The sequence below is a fragment of the Panthera leo genome, chromosome D1, assembly GCF_018350215.1.
Source record: "Panthera leo isolate Ple1 chromosome D1, P.leo_Ple1_pat1.1, whole genome shotgun sequence".
NCBI classification, from domain to species: Eukaryota; Metazoa; Chordata; class Mammalia; order Carnivora; family Felidae; genus Panthera; species Panthera leo.
In genome coordinates, this window is record NC_056688.1 from 106,194,636 (window position 1) to 106,217,982 (window position 23,347).

The 23,347-nt window shown below is 52.7% G+C and overlaps 2 protein-coding genes across 3 annotated transcripts; both read right to left on the reverse strand.

Annotated features, from left to right (window-relative positions):
• Positions 1–817: 817 nt before the first annotated feature.
• GANAB (glucosidase II alpha subunit) lies at positions 818–16,235 on the reverse strand. 2 transcript variants are annotated; one of them, XM_042904840.1, is made up of 25 exons: positions 16,138–16,235; positions 13,371–13,475; positions 13,118–13,226; positions 12,791–12,918; positions 9,118–9,297; positions 8,552–8,617; positions 7,678–7,747; positions 7,422–7,509; positions 7,238–7,334; positions 6,805–6,985; positions 6,051–6,204; positions 5,600–5,835; positions 5,391–5,517; positions 5,207–5,286; positions 4,834–4,977; positions 4,636–4,732; positions 4,206–4,307; positions 3,785–4,028; positions 2,892–2,956; positions 2,622–2,698; positions 2,435–2,509; positions 2,146–2,259; positions 1,912–2,024; positions 1,648–1,748; positions 818–1,509 (listed from the first exon to the last, which is right to left on the reverse strand). In XM_042904840.1, the coding sequence occupies exons 1-25, from the start codon at positions 16,173–16,175 to the stop codon at positions 1,400–1,402; spliced, it is 2,901 nt and encodes a 966-aa protein (XP_042760774.1). In that variant the 5' UTR covers positions 16,176–16,235; the 3' UTR covers positions 818–1,399. The 2 variants fall into 2 exon arrangements, with proteins under 2 accessions (XP_042760774.1, XP_042760775.1); XM_042904841.1 differs by lacking the exon at positions 8,552–8,617.
• Positions 16,236–16,429: 194 nt separating this feature from the next.
• On the reverse strand, positions 16,430–21,067 carry INTS5 (integrator complex subunit 5). The gene is made up of 2 exons (XM_042904839.1): positions 20,876–21,067; positions 16,430–19,591 (listed from the first exon to the last, which is right to left on the reverse strand). The coding sequence occupies exons 1-2, from the start codon at positions 20,953–20,955 to the stop codon at positions 16,612–16,614; spliced, it is 3,060 nt and encodes a 1,019-aa protein (XP_042760773.1). The 5' UTR covers positions 20,956–21,067; the 3' UTR covers positions 16,430–16,611.
• Between the last annotated feature and the right edge of the window lie 2,280 nt (positions 21,068–23,347).

Genomic DNA, 23,347 nt, shown 5'->3' on the forward strand with positions numbered 1-23,347 from the left:
TGTTTATTTTGAGTGAAAGAGTGTGAGTGGGGGAGGGGCAGAGAGAGGGAGACAGACTCTGAAGCGGGCTCCAGTCTGAGCTGTCAGCACAAGAGCCTGACACGGGGCTCAAACCCATGAACCGCAAGATCACGACCTGAGAGGAAGTCAGATGCTTAACCGAAGAAGCCACCCAGGCGCCCCTCTGGTCACCACTATTAACTAGGCCCACTAAAATCTGATGACCTTGCCGGACTCCTCTGTGAAAATACTGGCCTCTGGCAAGTTGAAGACCACTTGCACTTGCTCATTTGGCTGAACCGATGAGGCTTATGCTGAAGCTAGATGAAAATCTCAGCCCCTCGGGCTTCTTCTAAGGGTCTGTGGCTCAGGCCAGAACTAGAATCCAGACACCAACAGTTATTTATGGTTTATCTCTTTATTGTTTCTCCTTTTATCAAAACCTGTCACAGCTGGGGGCCAAGAGGAAGTAAAAAAAATTGCCACAAATATTCCCCCTTGTCCCCAGTTAGTCCTGTCCCACCCCCCGCCCAGCGCTTCGGGCCAACCCTGGGCACACATGATCATCTCCCCCCACCCTCAGCCTTCTCGGAACAATAAATACAGGTGACCGTGATTCAATGAAACCACAACTGATTTCTCCATCTTGAATGCCCCTCAAGGGGACAAAAAGGGGGCCAAAGAAGTTTAATGCCCATCCCCTCTTAAAGGAGAGTGGACACTTCTTTCCCCTAAGGGACAGGGGAGACAGAACTGCCCCTGTCAGAACTGCAGCAGCTCTAGAAGCAATCAGGGAGAGGAAAGGTTGGGGTGACAGGGAAGAGGATGTTCTCCAGCAACCTCACTCCTTTGATCCATTCATCCCTTATCAGGTAAGGGGTGGTCCCAGTGTATCAGTGGGGCATAAAAAGGGGAGCGCTGACAGAGAAGAATCAGGAGGAAGAAATAAAAGGAGGGAGAGCAGTTTGGTGGGGAGAGGAGGGGAAGGAGAAAAGGAGCCCTAAAGCTCACTGCCCTCATCTTCTTCCAAGAAACGGCATCAACACACAAGAGGTATGAATGAAGAGGGTCTGGAGGGGATTCAGGGCCCCCAAAAGAAAGGAAGAAAAGAGAAAGCAAGGGCCTCGTGGTCCCCAGGTCTTCACAGGTGAATGTGCTCCAGTTAGAGCAACAGAGTGCTGGGGGAGTGGAGGGAGACGGTGTCAGTGGGGTGGGAGACGTCGGGAGATCACAAGAGGAAGTTAGAGCCCAGGGACAGCTTCTCCTCCTGCCCAGATGTTGGCAGAATCTGGGTCTTCAGATAAGAAAGGTGAAGTGTGGGGAGGGTCACACTCCAAGGCAGAAGGAAGAGGAACTCTTATCACCGCCGCACCCCTCCCACCCCCCGGCATCCCTTGGGTTATCGCAGGTGAATACTCCAGTCAGATGCCACACTGATGCCAGGCTTGCGCAGGATCAACACAGAGGTCTCAGGGTCATGCTGGAAGGACAGGCGGCTTTCGGGAGATCCTGGTGGAAAAAAAAGAAAGTTCCACACCTACAGCAACAGGTTATGGCACAGCAACTACTTTCCTATGGGCAAGGTGTCCCCGGCCCCGCCCCTACATCCCCTCTGTCCCCACCCCAGGGGCCAGCCTTGCTCTTCACCTTTTGTCTGGAGTACCACGGCTGCTGGCTTTCCGGCCCCTATTATCACCACCCGCTCAATCCAGATGGGTGTCTCAAAGTGGCCTCTGGGGTCTGCTGAGCTAGAGGGAGCAAAAGCAAATGCCCATCAGGGAGAAAGATGTCAGAGCAGAAGGAAGGACGAGACCTTAAACAAGGTCATACGCAAGGTCATAACACAAGAGAAGAGCACAATGTGCGGTGAGCACCCCCGAGGCTACCAAGGAAGAATGGGCACTTCGTTACCTGGAGACCAGGGTGTTGCCAGAGAATGAGAACCGACGTAGCAGGAACTCATGGCGAGTCTGATAGTTGAACGTGTGCCCATCATCTAGAAACAGCTCTCCTTGGGCGGTACCCTGGGCAGGAGGTAGGATGGATGAGAGCCTGGGCCCAAGAGGGAGTGAGGGGCACTCCGCGGGGGACTGAAGCCCAGTAAGGGAGCAGAGGGCTGAGGGGGCTCCCTGTCCATGTGCTCACCTGGGGACTGAGAGCAACGAAAAGAGTGATGGGGTCATCCTTCATGCAGTCGGAAGAGCGCCGCACCCGCATCCATCGGGGGATAATGGTCCCTCCACGCTGGAACACGGGGATCTAGGGCGAGAGCAGCGCTGGGATAAAGTTGCCCCACTGTCCAATCTTGGGCCCTGCAGTGTCTCTTGCTCTTCCCCATCTGTGCCCACTTAAGTCCTGGACCCTGAAGCACACACTCTCTCCTTCTGGAAACTTACAGACAGATGGAGCTGGCAGTTGGGCTGGGCATACTCACACTGCTTAGAGTGACAGGCAGGTACAGGGTCTGGGGACCATAGTGCTTCTGGTAGCTCTGAGTGTCATACCACACCTGTGGGTGGCAGGAGAGATACTTGGTCACTCACCACACAGGGCCCCCATCCCATTTACCCTCTTTGGCCTCTACCACCTTTCCCCACCGCGCCCTTTCTTCCTTAACTCACCTCCCCTTGGCCAGGCAGATAGACCTGCACGCCATGAGCCCCGGAGTCTGATACGGGGTGAACCAGTAACGCATCCCCTAAGACACACCAGAATCAACTGTGAACTGAGGGGGTCGGTTCCCAGACAGGGAGCACCAGAACGCCTGCCCAGCCTCACTCACTCCTCCCTCCCTGGGCGTCTACAGCCACCCCCACCCCCCCAAACCACCACAGGTGCTCACTGCTCAGCCCTATCCCAACCCACCATCATCTGCCCTCCCCGTTTCTTACCAAGCAGGAACTGATCATCTATACTGAAAGTGGTCACATCCTGAGGATAATGCACCCACAGGGGCCTAGGGAGGAAGCAAGACAAGAAAGGAAGACACCTGCTGTCTTGGCAGATGTCAAAGATGCTGCCCCAGGAACTGGAGGAAAGAACAGCACGGCCCAGGAGCTTGCAACCAGACAGCCCAACTGACCTGAAGGCCTCGGCTATGCACCCTACCCTGGGGCTGGTCATTGAACTTGCTAACCCATCTCCTTGCCTCCTCCTCCCCTGTCCCATCTTGAAACATTCTCCCCGCAACTCTCCAGTGGCCATTTTGTCGTCCTGGGTCAGGTGAAATTTTCCTCTCCCACCTCATCTTCTACCTCTCCCTCTGGTTCCTTACCCTGAGACACACAAGGCTTTCTATTCCTGGAACACAACAAACTCATTGCCACTGTACAATTTCTGCACTTGCAGCCTCCTCTGTGGGAACACTCTTCCTTGAGGTCACAGGCCATCTTCTTCATTAGTCAGGCCACCTCTCACATGCCCTTCTTCTTAAGAAGGCCATTTGTAGAAATTAATTCCATATCCCTGCTCTATTTTTTCAAAGAGCACTGTTGGCAATTTTCTTATTTGTATATTTGCATACGTCCGTCTGTCTTGCTCCCAAGGACAGAAGGACTCGTCTGCCTTGGTTCAGCCTCTGGGGATAGCGATGAACAACGCCTGGCAGTAATGTTTACTGCTACTCATCCCCTTTATTCTTTTCTTACTCTTGACCTTGAAACCAGAGTCTCCCTCTTTTATAAGGCCCTGGTGGGTGACAAGAGAGGTCCAGAGATGGAACCCAGTCCCCACTGTCCCTCAGCCACCTCGACCCACTCTACACACACCCAGCTGAATGCCTTACCTCATGACAGGAATGCCTTCACGATGAGCCTGATAGAAGAGAGTGTACCAGAAGGGCAGCAAGGAATACCGCTGGCCCAAGGCATCTCGGATTATGTCATGGTACTGAGTAGGTAAGAGCCAGGGCTCTCGCCGCCCAGTGTCCAAGTGTGCGTGTGCCCGGAAGAATGGCTGGTAGGCACCCATCTGGTACCAGCGCACAAGGAGCTCTGGCTCTGGATTTTTGAAGAAACCGCCCACATCCGCTAAGAAAGGGGAGGGAGGAAGCAGGTTGGAAAAGTGGGTGAAGGAGGGCTGCTGCCTAAGGAGCTCCCCCAGGCCCCACCCTGGACCCTCAGCTTGCTCTGTTCACGCCTGGGTCCCGCGCCCTCTACTTGCTCCTCTCCCACCAGACCAAGACCCCCAATTCCTCCCCCTCTCACCTCCGCAGAAGGAAAGTCCCACCAGCCCCAAGCTGAGACACATAGGGATAGAGATCTTCAAATGGTCCCATTCAGCAGTGTTGTCCCCTGTCCACACAGCTCCTAAGGAAGACAGGGAGATGGAGTTTGCAGACAGTGAAGGGCTCCGCTTTTCATACAGCTGACTCCTCCGACCTGCCACGTCCGCTCTAGGGCCCCCAGGGTCCTGTTGACGAAGGCACGGCAAAATGCACAAAAGCACTTGAAAGGGGACAGGACCCCCGATCCCTGGTTCCCTTTGAGTACCAGGGACAGCGGGGTGGGGGATGCGGTGCGCTGTTCTCAGAGGACAGCTGTGTGGACGGACTGCTCGGAAAAGCAGGCCTTGGCGCGTCACTCTTCCAATCTGGCCTTCACACCCTCTGCCACAGCTCTGTTCTCCAAGTCTTACCGAAACGCTGGGAGCCGGCGAAGAAAGCCCTGCTCAGGACAAAGGGGCGCTCTAGGCCCCCAGAGCGCAGCACAAGCCCCTCCGCAGTCGCCATGTGCTGGGTGGAGACAGAAGAGGACGGGTGGTGAGGAGCAAAAAGCCTGCCGTCATCTGGTGCGAGTTCCCCGACCCTCAGGCCCTCCTCACTCAGCCTCTTACCACATAGAAGCCATAGATGTTATGCACGTCTCGGTGCTCCCAGCCCCCATAATGTTGCGCATCCTTGAGCATGGTAACCTCAGGACCATTGAACACAGATGGTTCGTTCATATCATTCCAGACATAGAGGTTGGGAGCTGAGCCCTAAGTACACAAGGCAGAAATAGGATCAGAAAGACAAAGGAGAGAAAGATGACAAACTATGAAAGAACTCCTAGGAATGCAAAAAGAAGCCCTTCTCAGGTCCTCCCAGGATTAAGCCTCGGGATAGATACAGGCAGCCAACCACAGCAGGGCTGGCCAGCAGAGAATGACAAGACTCACGGAGGCAGGGTGGGAAGGACAGACGCAGGGAGGGGAGGGGCTGGCGTACCTCATAATTGTCAAAGCTGAACATGTTAGCCCACCAGGCCCTCATCGTGGGATTGGTAAAGTCAGGGTACCCAGCTGCGCCTAGGACAAGTTAAGGGTGGCTGTCAACCTCCAAGGGGCCAAAGGGCTACCATCCTAACTCCTGGTTTCGCGACAGCCTCTCCCTCAACTCTAGGCCCACCTACCTGGCCAGCACCAGCCCTCGTAGTCAGAGCCATCCCGGGTTTTGACATACAGACCCCGGTTCTGCAACTCCTCGTGTACGCGGTAGCCGGAGTCCACCTTGATGTGGGGGTCCACGATGGTCACCAGCTGCGGGCAAGGAACATGGGCGCTCAGAGCTCTCCAGGGCTGCTGTGCCTGAGAAGACTAAGCATGGCCACAGTCCTCTCACCTTCCGCCTCTTGGAGGCCAAGTGTTCGAGCATGGTAAGGGGCTGGGGGAAACGGCTGGGATCCCAGGTGAAGTACCGCTTGCCATCAGCATGCTCGATGTCCAGCCAAATGACATCACAGGGCAGGTTGTGATCATCGAAGCCCTGATCGACTTCCAGCACATCGGCCTCATCCCGATAGTTCCAGCGGCTCTGGTGGTAGCCGAGGGAGAAGAGCGGGGGCAATGCCTGGGTCCCTGCAGGCACGGGGGTCACAGTGGGGTCAGGCCCAACCCGGGGCCAATGGGAACACCCAGAAATCGAGGGAAGTTTGTCAACTAGACAGAAAGCGAAGGGTGTGGAGCCAGGAAGTAGGCTGAGGCACAGGATTTTTGAAAATGCAGTCATCCCTTTCAAGAAGACAAGGGCCAGCAAAGGAGGCTGCTGGCTGGCAGAGAGGGGACGCGCGTACCTGTGAGGCTGGCATACTGCCGGAACACATCAGACACGGAGGGCCCAAGCAGCAGGAAGACATCAATGATGCCACTCTCTGACATCCAGCGGACATCTGTCTGCGGGGTCTCCCCAGAGCCCTGCAGGTAGTCTAGCATCTTCCCAAACAGGGTCTACAGAGGGAACCACAGACACAGGTCTAACACCTACCCTCTTCTTCCCTGACCCAGCGACAAAGCCAGTGTTCTCAGAATCCTCACACAGCTGGCTCCTAACAAGTCACTCTGGGCTGAGGAGGTGAAGGGTCACCTCCTCAGTAAGGCTTTCCCGAACCACACCATAAAAGCAGCTCTGTCCCCATCCCCAGCACATGACCACTGCATTTCTTTCCCAGCACTTACCACCACTGAACTCCCCTGCCTTGTTACATGTCTAACGTCTGTCTTCCACCCTGACAGCGAGGATCTTTCCTACCTCAATGAGCAATACATTCCCAGCACCTAGAAAAGTATCTAGTACGTGATGTGGAGTCAGTAAGAAATGTACCAACAATAAGTGCAGAAAGGGCAATACCTTCCCCATTAGTGTGTGTTTTCTGGAAATTACTGGGGAATTCACATGCTGCTCCCAAGGCCAAGGGCCTCTTCTCCGTTGCAGTCCCCAAACAGGTACCCCTGTGGGCCTCCCGCCAGCCTCTTTAAAGCAAATGCCCTAGCACATTCCTTTGTCTCAGGCCTGATGATGCACTCATTGCTCCCCGCCTGCACGCTCACCTTCCCTGCAGTGTTAGAAGATATGTCAACCCAGGTCTCTGCGGCATTGAGCCAGAAGATGCCCAAGTCTCGGTGAGGGCTGTGTGCCAGGAGCACAGGCACAGACCCATACAAGGCCATGGGGTTGTAGAGCTCATACTGGAATACATCCAAATTGTAGAGGCGATACGGCTCCCCACCCCTGAAGGCAGACAGACAGACTGGCCTTAGGCTGTGGCACCCACAACCTCCACCCCACAGATATAGGTGAGTAATAAGAACTCGTTCCTCTACCCTTACTTGAAGAATTTTCTGATCACCAAGGAGATCTGGCCTCAGGAAGTGGTTCATGCTTGTCTGGAGTATCCAAACTGCATGGACACCACCCCACAGCCTCAACTCCCGACCTCTCTCTCCCCTCCCCTCCATGTCCTGGTGTCACCATGGGACTCACTCAGTGACCTTCAGCCGCAGGTTTTCAGCATGCTCAGGGATCCCATACACATGCTCCATGCCTGGCAGAGAGAAGTCCAAACCCACAGACGTGGGGCCTGGAAGGAAAGCAAAAACTGGGCTCCAGAGCTCCCGTTTGACAAGGAGTCCCTGCATCCCTGTCCAAGGCTCTTGCGGTCCCTCACCATATGGCTTGCTGTCAGAGTGGGTTTTGAATGTCTCCTCCCAGGCTCCTGGCTCATCTTTCTCTGCCTTCCCCTGGGTCTCCTCTGGCTGTGAGGAGGAAAGCAGACCACCTCCAATCACACATAGCTCTCTCTTCCCCCACCCTTTTCTAAATTCCGTCTCCGATGAGGAGACTGAGCTCAAATTTCCTGTGGGCCTTTCCCCTCCAGCCTCCCGGCCAGCCCTGTGCCCCAACCACCTGGCCCACCGACTTGCCTTGTCACCGTCCCCAGGCGTTTCCTCGGGCTGGTCCCCACCACCCTCAGCTGGGTCTTTTGATCCTTGCCTGGAAGGTAGGAGAGCTGTCTGCTCCAATCCAGAGGGGGCAGGGACGAGGGGCTAGTGGAAGGAGGGGTAAGGGAATAGAGAGCCAAGGGTCCAAAGGAACGAAGGCATTGGAGGAAGGGACTGAATGTTAAAGCTTGGTGAGGGACCCCAGCGAGCAGATAAATGTGCCAAGGACGGGGAGAGAAATGAGGAAGGGAGATGAGTAAATGCCACCAGGAGGGGCCTTCCACACACAGGACCAAATCCCCAGCCTCTGCCCGCTTCCAGAAGAGACAGGCAGGATGGCTCCAGTGCCTGCATTGGGAATGCCAGTGCTGGCTATGCTGCCTCCGAGACTCTGGCCCCAACTACTGTCACCGGGCCTCTTGGCCTGACACCAGGGTTTTACAAAGGCAAGTGGGTCATACCATGGTCAAGCCTCTACGGATATATGCAGGGACTCAAACAAGAGGTTCTGCCAAAGAATGCTTTCAAGGGCAGCTGGCAAGCAGCTCTACCTAGAGCCTCAGTGCGCCCCAGCTGAGAGCTAGAAACCCCAGCAACAGGCAGTATCTCTCCACCCCTTGGCAAAGCAAGAAGCTGCCTACATTCCTCAAGGACTTCCAGCATTTCATCTTCCTTCTCCCAGGGGGCTCCCAGCCAAGGGAACAGGGAAGAGTGACCAGATACCCACATACCTGGGGAAAGAAGGGTGAGGGCAGGGTGGGGCATGGGAAGGTCTGGGGCACCTTCCCTTGGGGGCCAGAGTAAAGGGCAGGTAAGGGCAGAGGAACAGATACAGTACCAGTGGCCATGGATTTACCTAGAGAAAAGGTTCTTGATCTTATCCCAAATGCTACCGAGCGTGACACTAACTTTATCCGAGAAACTGGGGCAGGAGGAGATGGGTAGGGAAGGGGGAAAGGAGGCACAAAACCAACACAAAAACAGAAACATAAAAGTGAGTTTCAGTCGACAAACTTCCAGAGATGGGGGGGTGGGGGGAAAAGAAACAAAACAAAACAAAACAAAACAAAACAAAAAAAACAAAAACAAAAAAAACAAAAAAAAGGAAGAAAATAAATCTGGGAAATGTGATGGTGTGAGAGGGGAAGGAGGAAAAGGCAGACCCAGGCAGGCCTCCCAGAGGAGGTGCCCAGGGTACAGCTCAGGGACAAAACTGACTTGCCTCCTGGTCTGTACAGGAAACGGAGAAAACTGTGACCCGGGTCTGCTTCCTACCCTCCCTGAGAGTCAGCTTCTCCCAGCCCCCGCCCCCTACCTGGTGGTCCTGCCACCCTGTCCCCTCCCAGGGAACCAGTGCCAAACCCACCACACCCCTAGGCTCTTTTACACCAGGTCCCTTCCGGTCCCAGGCCCCGTACTCACGGGACCCTGGGGGCCCTCTGGTGCTCAAAATCCAAGAGTCCTCGGGCATTGACACTGAGCAGAAGGCTGCGGTCCTCTAGCAGGTCAAGGCGGAACGGCCGCGCCGTCAAGATGATTTTATAGGGTCCCTCAGCCACAGTGAGCTCCACGCTGTTGTCGTCACGGCCAGAGACAGAAAGCCTGGGAAGAGATCAGAAGGGATACAAGGAAGTGCAAAGGATCAAAAGTAGTCACGACACTTCAGGAGAGAGGGGACCTGCGAAGGGCTATAGGCGTGTGGGGACAGTGCCAAGGATGGACAAATCAAAGGAATCAAGTAAGCGCTGGGCAACGGACCCAAGCATACGTAGAAGTTCCAAATGTAACAGAGGTAGCATGGCAGTTCGGTGAGGAAAGGACTATCCGATAGTGAAGGAGGAAAAACATTTCGGGAATAGGAAGAAAATGGTACTATCTATATTCCTACCTCATACTAGATACTAATATCAACTCCAGACAGGTTATGATTCTTTAACTTTTTTTTTAAAGTAATCCCTACACCCAACGTGGGGCTTGATCTCATGACTCTGAGATCAAGAGTCACATGCTCTACTGACTGAGCTCGCCAGGCACCCCTGAGGTAAGATTTTTAGAAGATGTAAACTTGAAAAAAAAATTTTTTTTTCTGACTTTGAAATAGAGAATTATTTAAACATACCTTAGGGGCACCTGGGTGGCTCAGTTGGTTAAGCATCTAACCTTGGCTCAGGTCATGATCTCACAGTTCATGAGCGTGAGCACCTCACTAGGTGAGCTTGAGCCCCGCTTCAGGTGAGGTCGAGCCCTGCATTGGGCAAGCTCAAGCCCCGCTTTGGGTGAGCCCCACTTCCCTCTCCCTCCTTCTCTCTCTGCCCCTCACTCGAGCCCTCTCTCGCTCAAAAAAATAAACAAATAAAAAATAAACACAACTTAGAGGGCACCTGGGTGGCTCAATCAGTTATGCGTCCGACTTCGGCTCAGGTCATGATCTCACAGAGCCCACTTCAGATCCTCTGTCCCCCTCTCTCTCTGCCCCTCCCCTGCTTGCACACGCTCTCTCTCAAAAATAAACATTAAAACACAGAAAACACAACTTAGAAAGTGCTAACACCAGAAAGTAAAGATTGATATTCATGACAACATTTCAAATCCAGAATTCCTGCTTAGCAAATCCAAATTTTCTCATTCAGATGTCATCAAACCAAGAAAAGTTTGAAAAACTGTCCCAGTCTAGAGAAGCCTAAGGAGACTTGACAACTAAATACGTTATCCTAGGGGGGATCCTGGAAAAAGGATAAAAACTATTAGATAAACTTTTATTAGATAAAAACTAGGGAAACCTGAATAAAACATGGACTTTAGTTAGTAACAATGATACCAAGCCATCAGGGATGACAAATGTACTGCATTAATACTAACAACAGGGGAAGAGGAGTGCAGGGTATACAAGAACTCTCGTAAGATCCTTGCACTACAGATCTAAAACTATCCTAAAATAAAAAATTTTTTTCAAGACACCTTTAGGAGAGTAAAAAGATAAGCTACAAACTGGAAAAGGATAGAGCTACAATACAGGTAAGTGAGAAAGGATCAAGACTAATGAATGGGGCGCCTGGGTGACTTAGTCAGTTAAGCATCCAATTCTTGATTTCGGCTCAGGGGATGATCTCATGGCTCATGGGATCGAGCCCCGCATCAAGCTCTATGCTGACATCGTAGAGCCTGCTTAAGATTGTCCCTCTCCCTCTCTCTGTTCTCCTTCCCCACTTCCGTGCGCATACACACACACTCTCTCTCTCTCTCTCAAAATAAATAAATGAGTATAAAAAGAAAAAAAAAAACGACTAATGAATTTCTGGGGCACCCAGCTGGCTCAGTCGGTGGAGGATGCGACTCTTGATCTTGGGGTTATGAGTTTGAGCCCACCTTGGGTGCAGAGATTACTTTAAAAAAAAAAAAGAAAAAAAAAACAAACTAATGAATTTCTACAAATCAGTGAGGATGAACAACAGGAGAATGAGCAGAACTATGAACTAGCGTTTCACAGAATTATAAACCAGAACAGACAGACATGTGCAGAGGTGCTCAGTCTCACTAAAAAACTGGGAAAGACAACGAAGCCAAGAAAACCACACAGCATCATTCTACAGCCATTCTATCAACCAAAATTCAGTCCGATAGTATTAAGGGTTGCAGAAGATGTGGGTCAAAGAGGCCTTTTCTATACTGCTTGTGGAAGTGTAAATTGTCAGTTGCTCCGGCTCTACCTTGGAAAACAGTGTTTCCATATTCTACAACTCTGTGGCTCCTTTCCTAGCTCTGCCCCAAAGAGAAACTCGTGCACACGGACACAGGAGACATGGACAAGAGTGCTCACGCCAACACTCTAAATAGCAGAAATACTGGGAACCCACCCAAGTGCCCCTGAATGTAGAAAGGGATCAATGGGGGGGGATATATTCATACGTTAATAGTCTACAGCAGTAAACGTGAATTTCTAAAGCTACATGCAACAGAGCTATATAAAGTTATGCAAAAAATGGAAATTCCAGGGGCAGCTGGGTGGATCAGTCAGTTGAGCACCCGACTCTTGATTTTGGCTCAGGTCGTGATCTCACAGTTTGTAAGATCAAGCCCCAAGCCAGGCTCCGTACTGGCAGCACGGAGCCTGCTTGGGATTCTCTCTCTCCCTTTCTTTCTGCCCCTTCTCCTGCACATGTGCGCTTGCTCCTTCTCTCCCCCAAAATAAATACATAGATGTTAAAAAAAAATAAAATAAAATAAAGGAAATTCTAGAAGCCCACATTCACTAAGTTACTTGCCCTGTAACACTCAAAACCAAACACAACTACATAATTTATGGCTTAGGCACGTAAATACAAATATGTTTGTGTACATATGTTCTTACACATACACGATACAACTGTAAGAACAAAAAAACAAGGGAATGATAAACTTGAGAATAACAATCACCTGTGGGGGTGATCAGGGGCACAGGACAGGGAGAAGTATATGGTTGGGTTGGGTAAAGGGTATACAACGTGGAGGGTTCATCATATCGAATTGTAAATTAAGTACTTAATAGAAAGCCATGCACGGGGTGCCTGGCTGGCTCCGTCAGAAAAGCGTGGGACTCTTGATCTTGGGGTCATGGTTTTGAGCCCCACATTGGGCACAGAGATTACTGAAAAAAATAAATAAGCAAACTTAAAAAAAAAGAGAGAGCCATACACGGAATACTCATAATGACAGCGTGGCATGACTCAAGAATTTGAGTAATCCTATCCCGAGTATTTGAGGAGAAAGAAAGAAAAAAAGAAAAGTGATCGGAAGGAGAGGTAAGGGAGGAACCAACCACACAGACATAATGCTGGAGGGCAAGACCTGGGGCCTTGTTTATTTCCTCTCCCCTCGTCAGCACCTAGCCCGGGCCTGGCACAGAAACGGAGGCAATAGCTGTTTGCAGAATGAAAGAAGACAGAAAGCGAAAGAGAAAATACATAAAGCAGAGGGAGAAATGGAGCAAGGTTGAGGAGAGTGGCAAGATGCTAGTGAGCTGTTACCCAAAAGCAGAAAAGAAAGTCAGTCAAATAAAGGTGCATCAAGAAGGAGAAAGAGGCTGCGGAAATGGATAGGTTTCTCAGGAAAAATTTACCGAGCTGTAGGGGGATCAGCCACCAACACATCTGACACCCGGTATCGGGGCCGCCGGGGCTCCAGTTCATCAATCCTGATCCGAGTCATGTTCTTTTGAAGCCCTTGGAGCTCCAGCACCAGCAACACCTGTGGGGGCAGAGGTCTGGATGTGGCGAAGGGAGAGGGCTACACCACAGAATGCCCTCTGAACTCACTCCCTCCTGAGGGGTCTCCTCCTTATTCCTCCTAAAATCCCCAGACAGTTGGGAAAGGATGTTGGCTGGCTACAGGTTCACCCCTTAGCCATTTCTCCACCCCCACCAGACTCCTCCTTTTCTCCCCTGACCTTGGTGACCTCGTTGATCAGATGGACTGTGAGGGCATCAGGACCAAGTTGCAGAGAATCCAGCAAGGCTCGGTACGGAGAGAGGCCTGGCCGTATGCTCCGTTGCCTCCTGCCAAGCGAAAGGGGAAGGTGGCAGGGTTCCCCGATGTTCCTAGGTCCCTCTACCACCTCAAGTGTCCCCAGGCTACCCAATCTGCCACAGCACCTCCCACGTTACCCCAGTTTCCATCCCACTCTCCAAGAAATATCATACTTGCAGAAGGAGCTCTCTTCACAGGTCTTAAAGTTGCTTCTATCCACAGCAAGGGTAACTCCCAGACAGACACCTAAACAAGCGAGTACCAAACCTGTCCAAGACCTGAGGAGAAAGAAGACAAAGAGGCAACGATCAGCACAGAGGTCAGAAAGGGCTCCACCTCCTGAGGTAAAGGCCCCTTCCCACCACAACCCTAAAAGGGGAGAAAGACAGAGTCTGGTTAAATAGAAAAGAAGGCAGAGTGGACATGGGGTGAAGCGTCAGGCGTGACGAGCTGGCTCGCTCACACCTTCCCTTCAAAAGGCACAGGAAGTGGACAAAGGATCTTTGGCCTTCACAGGCCCTGGTGTTGACTCTGGTTACATCAGCCTCTCAGAGGAAAGGAGCAGTAACAGCCAGTCCCGGGGGAAGTGGTGGTACCGTGTGAGGAAAAGAGAAACAAAGCGAGCCAGGCCTTCCCACGGGCAAGGCCTCAGGGGGAGCTAGGGTGAAAATGTTAAGGATGTACCCTCAGCTAGCCTGCTATCACGATAGAGTCCTAACATCCCCAGCACCCTAGGCATACTGGTCCTCTGATGTCTACTCCTGTATCTTCAAAATAAGTCACCACTACCACTACCTAAGCCTGAAAAACAAAAAATAACCGCTACGTGTACGGAGCCCTAATGTTCCTCCAGGGGCCTGGCTAACTGCCTATATCCCTAGTTTTCAATTTTCCCTGCAGTTTTTAAAAGTGCCAACACCTGGGTCTCGCTCCCAGCGATTCTGACCGAAGTGGCACGAAGCCGGGCGTCAGTTTTTTTAAATTTCCCAAAACAACTCTAATGGGCAACCACCATTCAAAACCACTTCTTTATACACACTACCTCTTTTTCATTTTTTTCGTTATTGTCTTTGTGAATGTAGGGTTGGGGTTTTTCCCAGATGGGAAAATTGAGGCATAATAGGTTCGATGATCCATCCAAAACTGAAAAGCTAATAAGGGGTGACATTGAGACTGAACTCAGCTCTGCCTGACTCCGGGGCCCACATACTTCACGATACACAATACAGCACACAACTTATGAAAAGTGCCTGCGTCATTAAGGACCATTACCCCAAGGTTACCACAAATTGTCACTTCCCCAATGTGCTCTCAAATGACAGAAAAGGGACTAATAGGCTTATTTGAACAAGTTAGTTTGAAAGATATGTTCGCCCATTCTGAGTAAACCGTAAACAGAGGTTCTCAAACTTTATTGTCTGTTAAGAATTACCTGCAGGACTTATTAAGTGCATATCCCGGGAGTTCGGGAATCTGCATTTTAAACATCCTTTCCAGTGACTGATGCAGGTGTTCCAAATAGGGGAGAAAACACAACACATGATTCCTTTCTTCTCAGCCTTAAAAGTTTGCAACCTACTAGCTAACAAGGTAGCTAAAGGGTAGGGCTTACTATGTACATTGTATCCAGCATTAGCCTCAATATTGGCTTGAAACCTAAACTAAGGAAAATCACCAGAAAGGAAATCACCCAACACAGTAAGCCCTCCAGTTCCAGAAGAATATGCAAAGGAAGTCAGGCCACACAGAAAAGTGAGGAAAACACCAGGCACTGTGGTTTGATAGGCCAACCAGGAATAATCAGTAGCAAAACCAGCAGAAGAAATGCTACCAGAAAATTCAATAGCAAGGTTTGGGACCCAAGTCTTGAGGAGTGACTGCGGCAGGCACACTACACCACTGACCCCAGGTCTACCTGTCCAGAGCAGCAGTAATCAGACTTAAATACCCTCTGGAGTACTATCTGCACAATCTATAAAATGGGCTTGGAGAAATGCCAATGAGGATAGGATTTCTAAAAGATCTTTCAAATGTGACCTGTTGGAAGGCTCTATGTACTCAGGGATGCCTTGAACGCCCCAGAGCAAGAGGCGGTCACAAGCCAAAGTCAGGAATGAGCCACAGGGTAAGATGCACCCGTTTATTGTTTCAGATCACAGGCTTCCAGAGAGTTGAGTTTACAGTCCAATCTTTTTTTCACTGCTGGTTGACAGTACATGCCTCTCCCACCCCGGTATATCCGTTAGGTCCGGGTAAACGCTTTGTGGCGCTGGTGATTGTTTTGAACCGTTTTTGTTTTTTGCTTTTTTTGTAATATAAACTCGAGAGCGCAGACCAAACCATTCGATTGCATGTTGTGTTTGAGCACCATCATCCAGGCAGGCCGTGAAGTTAACGTGCCCAGAGACCGTGAATACCGAACAAGCCAGGGTTGGTGTCCACGTGAAGACAAGGGCAGGGCAGGGTCCGGGACTCTGGGGGGGTAGGGCAAGAAAGGTAGTGCAAGCCGGACAGCAAGCCGCGGTGCTTCCCGGCTGAGGGGCCCGCGGGGCAGCAGGCTGCGTTCCCGGAGGCCGGGCCGCGTCTCGTCCCCCGCCCCGATGGCCCCGCGCACTGCAGGAAGGAGGCGGCAGCGTTAACCGCCGCGAGCCGCCAAGCGAGGGGGGACGGCTGCGAGCGGCCAAAGCCAAGAAGAGCAAACGGCTGCAGCCCTCTTGAGCCGCCGGGCTGGAGCGGGAAGCCCCAGAAGCAAGGGCCCCCAACGCCGCGCGGATCTACCGCGAGGAAACTGAGGGCGCCTGAGGCCGCCTCCAGAGAGACAAAGGGTGCTCACGAGGCCGTGAGTGACAGAGTTTTAGGAGGACATACAGGAAAGAGAGATATGGGGCTTGGGGGGCCTGGGGGCGTCCCGGGCGTGCCCCGGGATTCCGGGCTCCTCACCGCCTCCTACGCGCCGCCACTGCCGCTACCGCCGCCATCTTGTGCCGGGTTTGCTCCTTGACCCCGAGCCTCCCCTCCCCCCGCGCGCGTTGAGCCACGTATCTTAGCGCCCGCCCCTTCCGGCCTCCTGATTGGCCCGGCCAGACAACGGCCGGGCGGCTACCCCATTGGCAGACCGCACACAATAAATGCCCGCGGAAGGCGGGGCCGGGGGCGTGGCCTGGTGGCGGGGGCGGGATTGTTCAGAGCCAGGCGCTGTCCGACTTTGCCAGCTCTTAAGCATCAGACAGAGGCACTGGACTCTGCTTTTCTCAACTCGGTAAATTTTATTTAGAAAAAAAGGCGGGGGAGGAAAAAAGTGACACCGCTCTTTAGGCCAAGGTTTAGAAGAGAAGCCTCCACCTTTCTGCAGCACCTTAGCCCCCCCTCTCTCTCACTGCTTAACGTCCCTTGGCTTCCGAATCATGAAAAAGGCTATGTCCCCTGCCGAAGGAGAGTGGACGGTGAAGGTGCCTGGAAACGGCCAGAGAAAAGCCCCAAGCGGTCAATGTTGCGGTGGAGGACACTGTGCAGAACCGCGAGATGGGGTCCACCCTCACCCCCACCCTCCCTGGAGAAGTCCCGGATGAAGCGACCACGCTCTGACTGGAAGATGAATTTCTGGGGCAATGGCCCATGCTCCCGGAGAAAGCCCCAGACACTGAGCAGCAGCAGACGCACTTCGAAAGGTGCCAGTTGGCTAAATACCTCGTGCATATTCCCCAGGGCTGGTGGCAGGAGGCTTCCCTCAGCCATGACTGCTACCAGGGTGCAGGATGCCTCCAGGTGCCAAGGGGAGTGAGCTGTATCAGGGTGGCGAGAGGCTTCCCAATGACCCAAGAGGGCGGCCAGTAGCCCCCGCAGGAGCACGGAGCAGTAGCACAGGGCTGGGGGAGCAGCTGCTACCAGCTTTAACAGCTCAAAGAGCAGAGGCTGTTCCCGGAAGCGCCGGCCAATGCGGAGATCCCGCTCCACGGTGGCCCGGGCATGCTCCTCAGGGGGCCAGGCTAGCTCAGCACCAGCTGCATCAGGACACACACTCTCCACTAACGTCACTGCCACTGCTTTGGCTGCCTCCGGGCTCAGGGTGGGAGTCCCCCAGCAGCCCCCACATTCAGTCCCCCCGGGGGCACTGCAGCAGTGCACCAGGAGGCTGAGGAGGCTCTGGGTGTTATAGATCACTTCCTGCTGATCTCGCGACTGCACAAACTTGGGTGGCTTTAGGCCACGGCCGATGACTCCAGCGTGGAAAACTGACCAAATCCCTCCAGGACCTGGCACCGCTGCAGTGTGCCGCCGGTTTGTGTCCAACAGGGAGGCAGAAGCCAAAGGAGCGGAGACAACTGAAAGAGTCTCGTTGTCCCCATCCACTTCCCCTCCAAACAGTTCCGTGTTGCCCCGATGTAAGGCTCCCTCGACTAGCAGCTGCAAGACAGCCTTGAGCCCAGCTGGAGAGGTCTGAGAGAGGCGGGTAAGAAGCTGAGAGGCCGAAGCCACACCTGGGGGGCCATGCAGCCTCAGAGAGGCAAAGAAGCGATGCACTCCAGCTCTCACCAGTCCCAGGAGTTGGGAGGGGGACAGCGCTTCTTGAGGAAAGGGACAAATGGCCAGGAGGGAGGCAGCAGCTTCAGCTACTTCCTCCTCAGGATGTAGCAGGAGAGGAGCCAGGTCAGACAAATGGGCTGACGCAGACTCCCCAAACCGGGCCCCTAGGGCTGCAGGGCCCTCACCACCCTGCTGTTCCCACCCGACTAGCAGTGCCAAGTTGCGCAGGAACCGGGCAGTGAAGGGAGGCTGCAAAGTCCCCGCATGCACCCGAGCCAGGCAGCTTCGGAAAGCCAGAGGCAGGAGGCCAGACAGACTGACCACCAGCCCCGCATATAATTGGGTGGCCAGACTCAATTCTTCAGGGCTTCGGGCCCGGCTCAGGAGATGGCCTAAGGCCTCAGGTCCACAGCTAGGCCGAGTATAGACAGAGAGCAGGCCCAGGAGCTGGTGTTGCCAGAGGAAGCGCTTCCGTTCCAATCGTAATGTCTCTCCACACAGCTCTCCAACGTGGTTTCTTAGCGCATCTAGAAAGGGCACAGGGCGGGGGGGTGGGGGCGGACCCAGCACCCCTTCCCCAGGAGACCCTCCCCGGTGATGAACGAGTTTTTGCAAGTGCAGAAGCAGCAGCTGGATCAGCCGGTCACAGGCCTCACGCACAGTGTCTGGCACAGCCAGGCCTTGGGTGGTAATGACTGAGGCAGGCATGGCTGTGTCCACCAGGAACTGCAACAGGCGGTAGGCACCTGCCCCAGAGGCCTGGCTCACCAGGTGCACGGCCAGGTTCAGCATGTTGTCCAGCTCCTCCCGGGGGAATCCCTGCAGGTGCTGCTGCAGCTGGCTCAGCACGGCTGGGGGCTTAAGGCAGTCCACCAGCTCTCCAGAGACTGTGCCCAGCAAAGCTGGTGACATGACCGCCAGCTGCAGTAGGAAGGGAACTGTGGCCTGAAGGGAGGGGTCCCCACTCCGGCCCCCAGTGCCCCCTGCCAGGCTATCATGGAACATTCGCAGAAGCTCCCGTCGGATGCTGTCTCCGTGGCGGGAGGCCAGGTGCCCTAGGATGCCTACAACTGAGGCAATCTTGGGCACCCGTTTCTCCCCAGGGATAGCAGGAGATCCAGGAAAGGGGTCTATAGAGGGGGTTTGAGAAGAGCTTCCACCACTGCCACCAGCTCCACCTCCAGCCCCACCGTGAACACAGAAATCCTTAAGGCCACAGGAGAGAACTCGGGAGATGATGGTGCCAGGAAAAGAGGAGCCAATGTGGGCCACAACCCAGTCGAAGTGTGGGGAATGCTGGACAGAGGTATCCAGCAAGGCATCCACGCAGGCGTCTGGGCAACTACCAATGAGAGCTGAGAGACACTGAACATAGATGTCCATTAATGTGCGGGTGGCCCGGCAGCCCATCCACAGCTGCAGCAATTCGTTGAGGGAGCCAGTGGCATGGGGCACACGCTGGTGCTGGCCCGAGTATGTGCTGCTCAGCTGCCCCATGAGGTCAATGGACCACGCGCTAATCACAGGTGCCCAGGCCTTCGGGTTGGCCCGGATAAACTCAGACAGCACCTGCTGCACTTCCTGCACCACATCTTCTAGACCAGGTCCCCCAGCAGGGACGTGGGAGGGTGGGGGTGGACGGAGGTGAGGGGGGCCAGCCACAGGGCTTTCGTCCAAGGCAGCCAGGTGGGCGCGGACGCTCTCATCAAAGACGCCTCGCAAGTGGTCAAGCACGGCGGCCCGAGCCGGTGGCAAAGAGCGGAGCAGGAGAAGGCCACAGCGAGCATGTTCCCGGGCCGAGAGTTGGTGGCCCAGGATAGGGTCCACACCAGTCAGAAAAGCCTTGATTTCCTGGGACAGCTCTTGAGCACTGAAAAGAAAGCAAGAGAAGCAGACTTAGAGTGTTGGGAGATGGTGGGCACATTACATTCCGGGTTTTTTCCACATAAAACAGGGATAACTGTGCTTCAAAAGATAATGTAAGTGAAGCACTGATGCACCATATCAAGTTTCCACTAATCAATCACCCAATAAATGCTACCTATTTTTCTTTCAATAATAACAATAATGTCTATGTTAGATAACTCATCTCAGGTACTCTTGAAGTACTTTATATGTATTATTTCAATCCAGACAACAGCCCGATAAGGTAGGTACTATTATGTTCCCATTTTACAGATAAAGACACCAAGGTTAAGTAATCAGACTATAAGCTCCAAGAGGGCAGTAAACATTTCTGTGCTCTTCAACACCGAATACCCTTCTACTGAGGTGCCTGGTATATGGAAAGCACACCATTAAGTATTCGTTGAATCGAGTAAGTATACCTTGTGTGGCTACAACATCTGCTTTAAAAACACCTTTCCAACTTTACTGCCCTTCCCCCAAAACACAAGCACCCTCGTTAAGGCCTCCTAGTACCCGTTTCCTCCCATATTCTGCAAGCATCCTAAGCACACACCACTTGGACCCCACATCAACAACCACCACCTTCCCAGCATTCTCAGTGTGCCTTGGAACCACGGTATCCCTAGAGTTCATACAAGGTAATAATGTCTGCCTTTCAGCCCCTTCCCCTCCCAAAACGTATGGCTTCAGTCGTAGAGGTTCGGAAACCAGTGTTACGGGAGGAGGCAAAGTCCCCTTCCTCTTACTGCCTTTTCTGCCAAAGACCGCATCCTCTAGGGCTCCGACTGTGCCTTGATTTCTTAAATAAATAAATAAACCACCCTAAGGTAAGGGGGAGTATCTTAGTTGCAGGACAAGGGAAAGGCTAGAGGGAAGCATTTTGTGGGCCTGGGTTCTCAGGGAGACTCCATGAAGCCAGGGGACCCTGGGTTCTCTCGGCTCTAAAAGGGGCAGGACAGCTGGGTTCCCAAGAGTTCTGATATCCCCAACTCCTGTGAGAACAAGGCCGGGATCTGGGGTAACGGGGCGCTGCGGGTTAGGGGGAGGCACGACCGAGATCTTAGAAGGGCGGGCACTGGAGCCCAGAGTTTTGGCGCGGCAGCCCCTTGAGTTCTGGGAAGACCCGACCAGGAATCTCTGAGAACCCTGACGCGAGTTCTCGAGGTAGGATCCGGGTTTCTGCCGAGAAGGCTGGGGATCGGCGCAGGGCCGCGCGGTGGGGGAAGATGCCAGGGGCTCTGACTACCTGAGCGGCGCGGGACCGTGGGTGGCCGGGGCAGGCCCGGGAGGCCCTGGGGCCCCGGGAGGGTCGCACAACGCGGACATCCCGGAGCCCTAGCCCGAGCCCGAGGCGGGAGCGGCGAAGCGCAGGTAGCGCATGCGCGCTGACGGGAACCCTGAAAGGAACCAGCGACTAGGCTTCGCAGGAAAACCAGTCCGGCGACGTCCGCGACCCTCGTATGTTGGTTCCGGACCTGAGTCGGGCTCCCCGGAGCAGGACTGCGACTGTGACAGCAAGAAGCCGACCCGCCCGCAACAAAACCATTTCCCACCCAAAGGGCCTTTGACACACAAACTAAAGCAGGCTGCGGCTATTCACACTGGATTTAATTATTTTTGTCTAAAGCCAAAAATACAAAATATTCAACTCGCGAGGTTTTTAAAAAAGGAAGCACTGGGGCGCCTGGGTGGCTCAGTCGGTTGAGCGTCCGACTTCAGCTCAGGTCACGATCTCGCGGTCCGTGAGTTCGAGCCCCATGTCGGGCTCTGGGCTGATGGCTCGGAGCCTGCAGCCTGCTTCCGATTCTGTGTCTCCCTCTCTCTCTGCCCCTCCCCCGTTCATGCTCTGTCTCTCTCTGTCTCAAAAATAAATAAACGTAAAAAAAAAATTAAAAAAAAAAAAAAAGGAAGCACTGGGAAATATTTTAATCAACAAACAGTGACAATATTAAACGAATAAACAAGTAGATAAGTAAATAGACCGTGACAATGGAGAAAGCAGTTAAAGGAGAGAAGGGAAGGGAAAAGCGAGGCGGGGGGTGGGGGTGGAGAACGAAAGATGGGAGAGAAAATTCCCGAGAGGAAAAGGAAAGAGAGGGAGGAAGAGGAAGTCCGAAATAAATTGGGTTGTAGGTGTTCTTCCAGTCACAGGCTGGCTCTACAGTCACGTTAGTCTCCGTTCTTTAGGCTTTGCTCTCTCTCCCCAACCTGCCAACTCAGGGCCCTTCCTCTCCCTTGCGGAGAGGGAGCCTGGAAACTGTATGACGAACTCCTATGCATTCATCAATAGCCCCCAAAATGGCCAGTCTGTCTAGCTTAAGCTTCAGCTCTTCCACTTACTGGCTGTGTACTCTTCTTATCCTCCCTATGCCTGCTTCCTCCTCGGGAAATGAGAATGGTAACAGTACAACTACCTCCTAGGGTGTTGGGAAAATTGAAACCAGGGAATATGTTCACTGATCCTAAATGTTGGGATTCACGAGTGAACAGTCAAGAAAGAATTCTTGAGACGTCTTCGGTGCTAAAAAGGGAACAGGACCTGTGGGCAAAAAGAGCTACTATTGGTTTGTAAGGAGGCGCTGATTATAAACTTTCAGGTTGGGGAGGGGGTTAGGAAGAGCATTAGGTCTCTAAGGAATTTGGAAGAGAGGTTTCTAGGATCTTGAGGGGCTAGCTGTTGTTAGAAAAAGATCATTTACTACAACCTAGTAAACTCTTAGTGTGAGCCCCCTTCAATGTGTATCAGTGGGTCATATGTTTAGGCGATGATTGCTAACATGTATCTTGGGCAGGTAGAGATAAAGGAAGTTTCCAAAGGAATTTATTACAGGATCCTGGAGGTCCCACTAATGTCACGCTAAGGTTGTCTTTTGCCTCTTGCAACATATTAACATTGAGGCAGCTAAGCTTCCAGAGGAAGGCCACTCTGCTTGTCTCAAGTACTTGTCAATAGGCTATAAGTTGTAAGGAAGTTTATTTTTTTTCCTTTTGCCTTTGTTCTCCCCATCATATACTACCTACTAGCAAGATCTGTTCTAGAACAATAAATATTTCTGCTCCTAACACTGTCTCCAACTGGGACCCAATACTTACCATCTGAGAGCCTCAACTTATGATCTGTAAAAGGAGATTTTTGGGGTGCCTGGGTGGCTCAGTCCATTGAGCGTCCAACATCGGCTCAGGTCATGATCTCACGCTTTGTGGGTTCAAGCCCTGCCTTGGGCTCTGTGCTGGCAGCTTGCTCAGAGCCTAGAGCCTGCTTCGGATTCTGTGTCTCCTTCTCTCTCTGCCCCACCCCTGCTCGCACCCTGTCTCACTTTCTCTCAAAAATAACTAAATGTAAAAAAAAAAATTTTAAGGAGACTTTTGAAACATGTAAGTTCTCCAGGAATAAGACTATTATGTGGTCCTTGCTCTTAAGGATTTCATAATCCACAGGTGCCTGTTTTGGTGTTGGACAGATCTAGATTCATGTCTGCAATTTATCAGCAGTGTAACCCTGAGCAATTGACCCAACTGTTTGAAGCCCATTTCCTTATCTGTAAAATGCGTGTGTCTCCTATCTGACAGATTTTTGCAAACATCACTTAAGATCACTTATTAAAGGGCGCCTGGGTGGCTCAGCCAGTTAAGTGTCTGACTTCGGCTCAGGTCACGATCTCACAGCTCCTGAGTTAGAGACCTGCTTCCAGCTCTGTGCTGACGGTTCAGAGCCTGG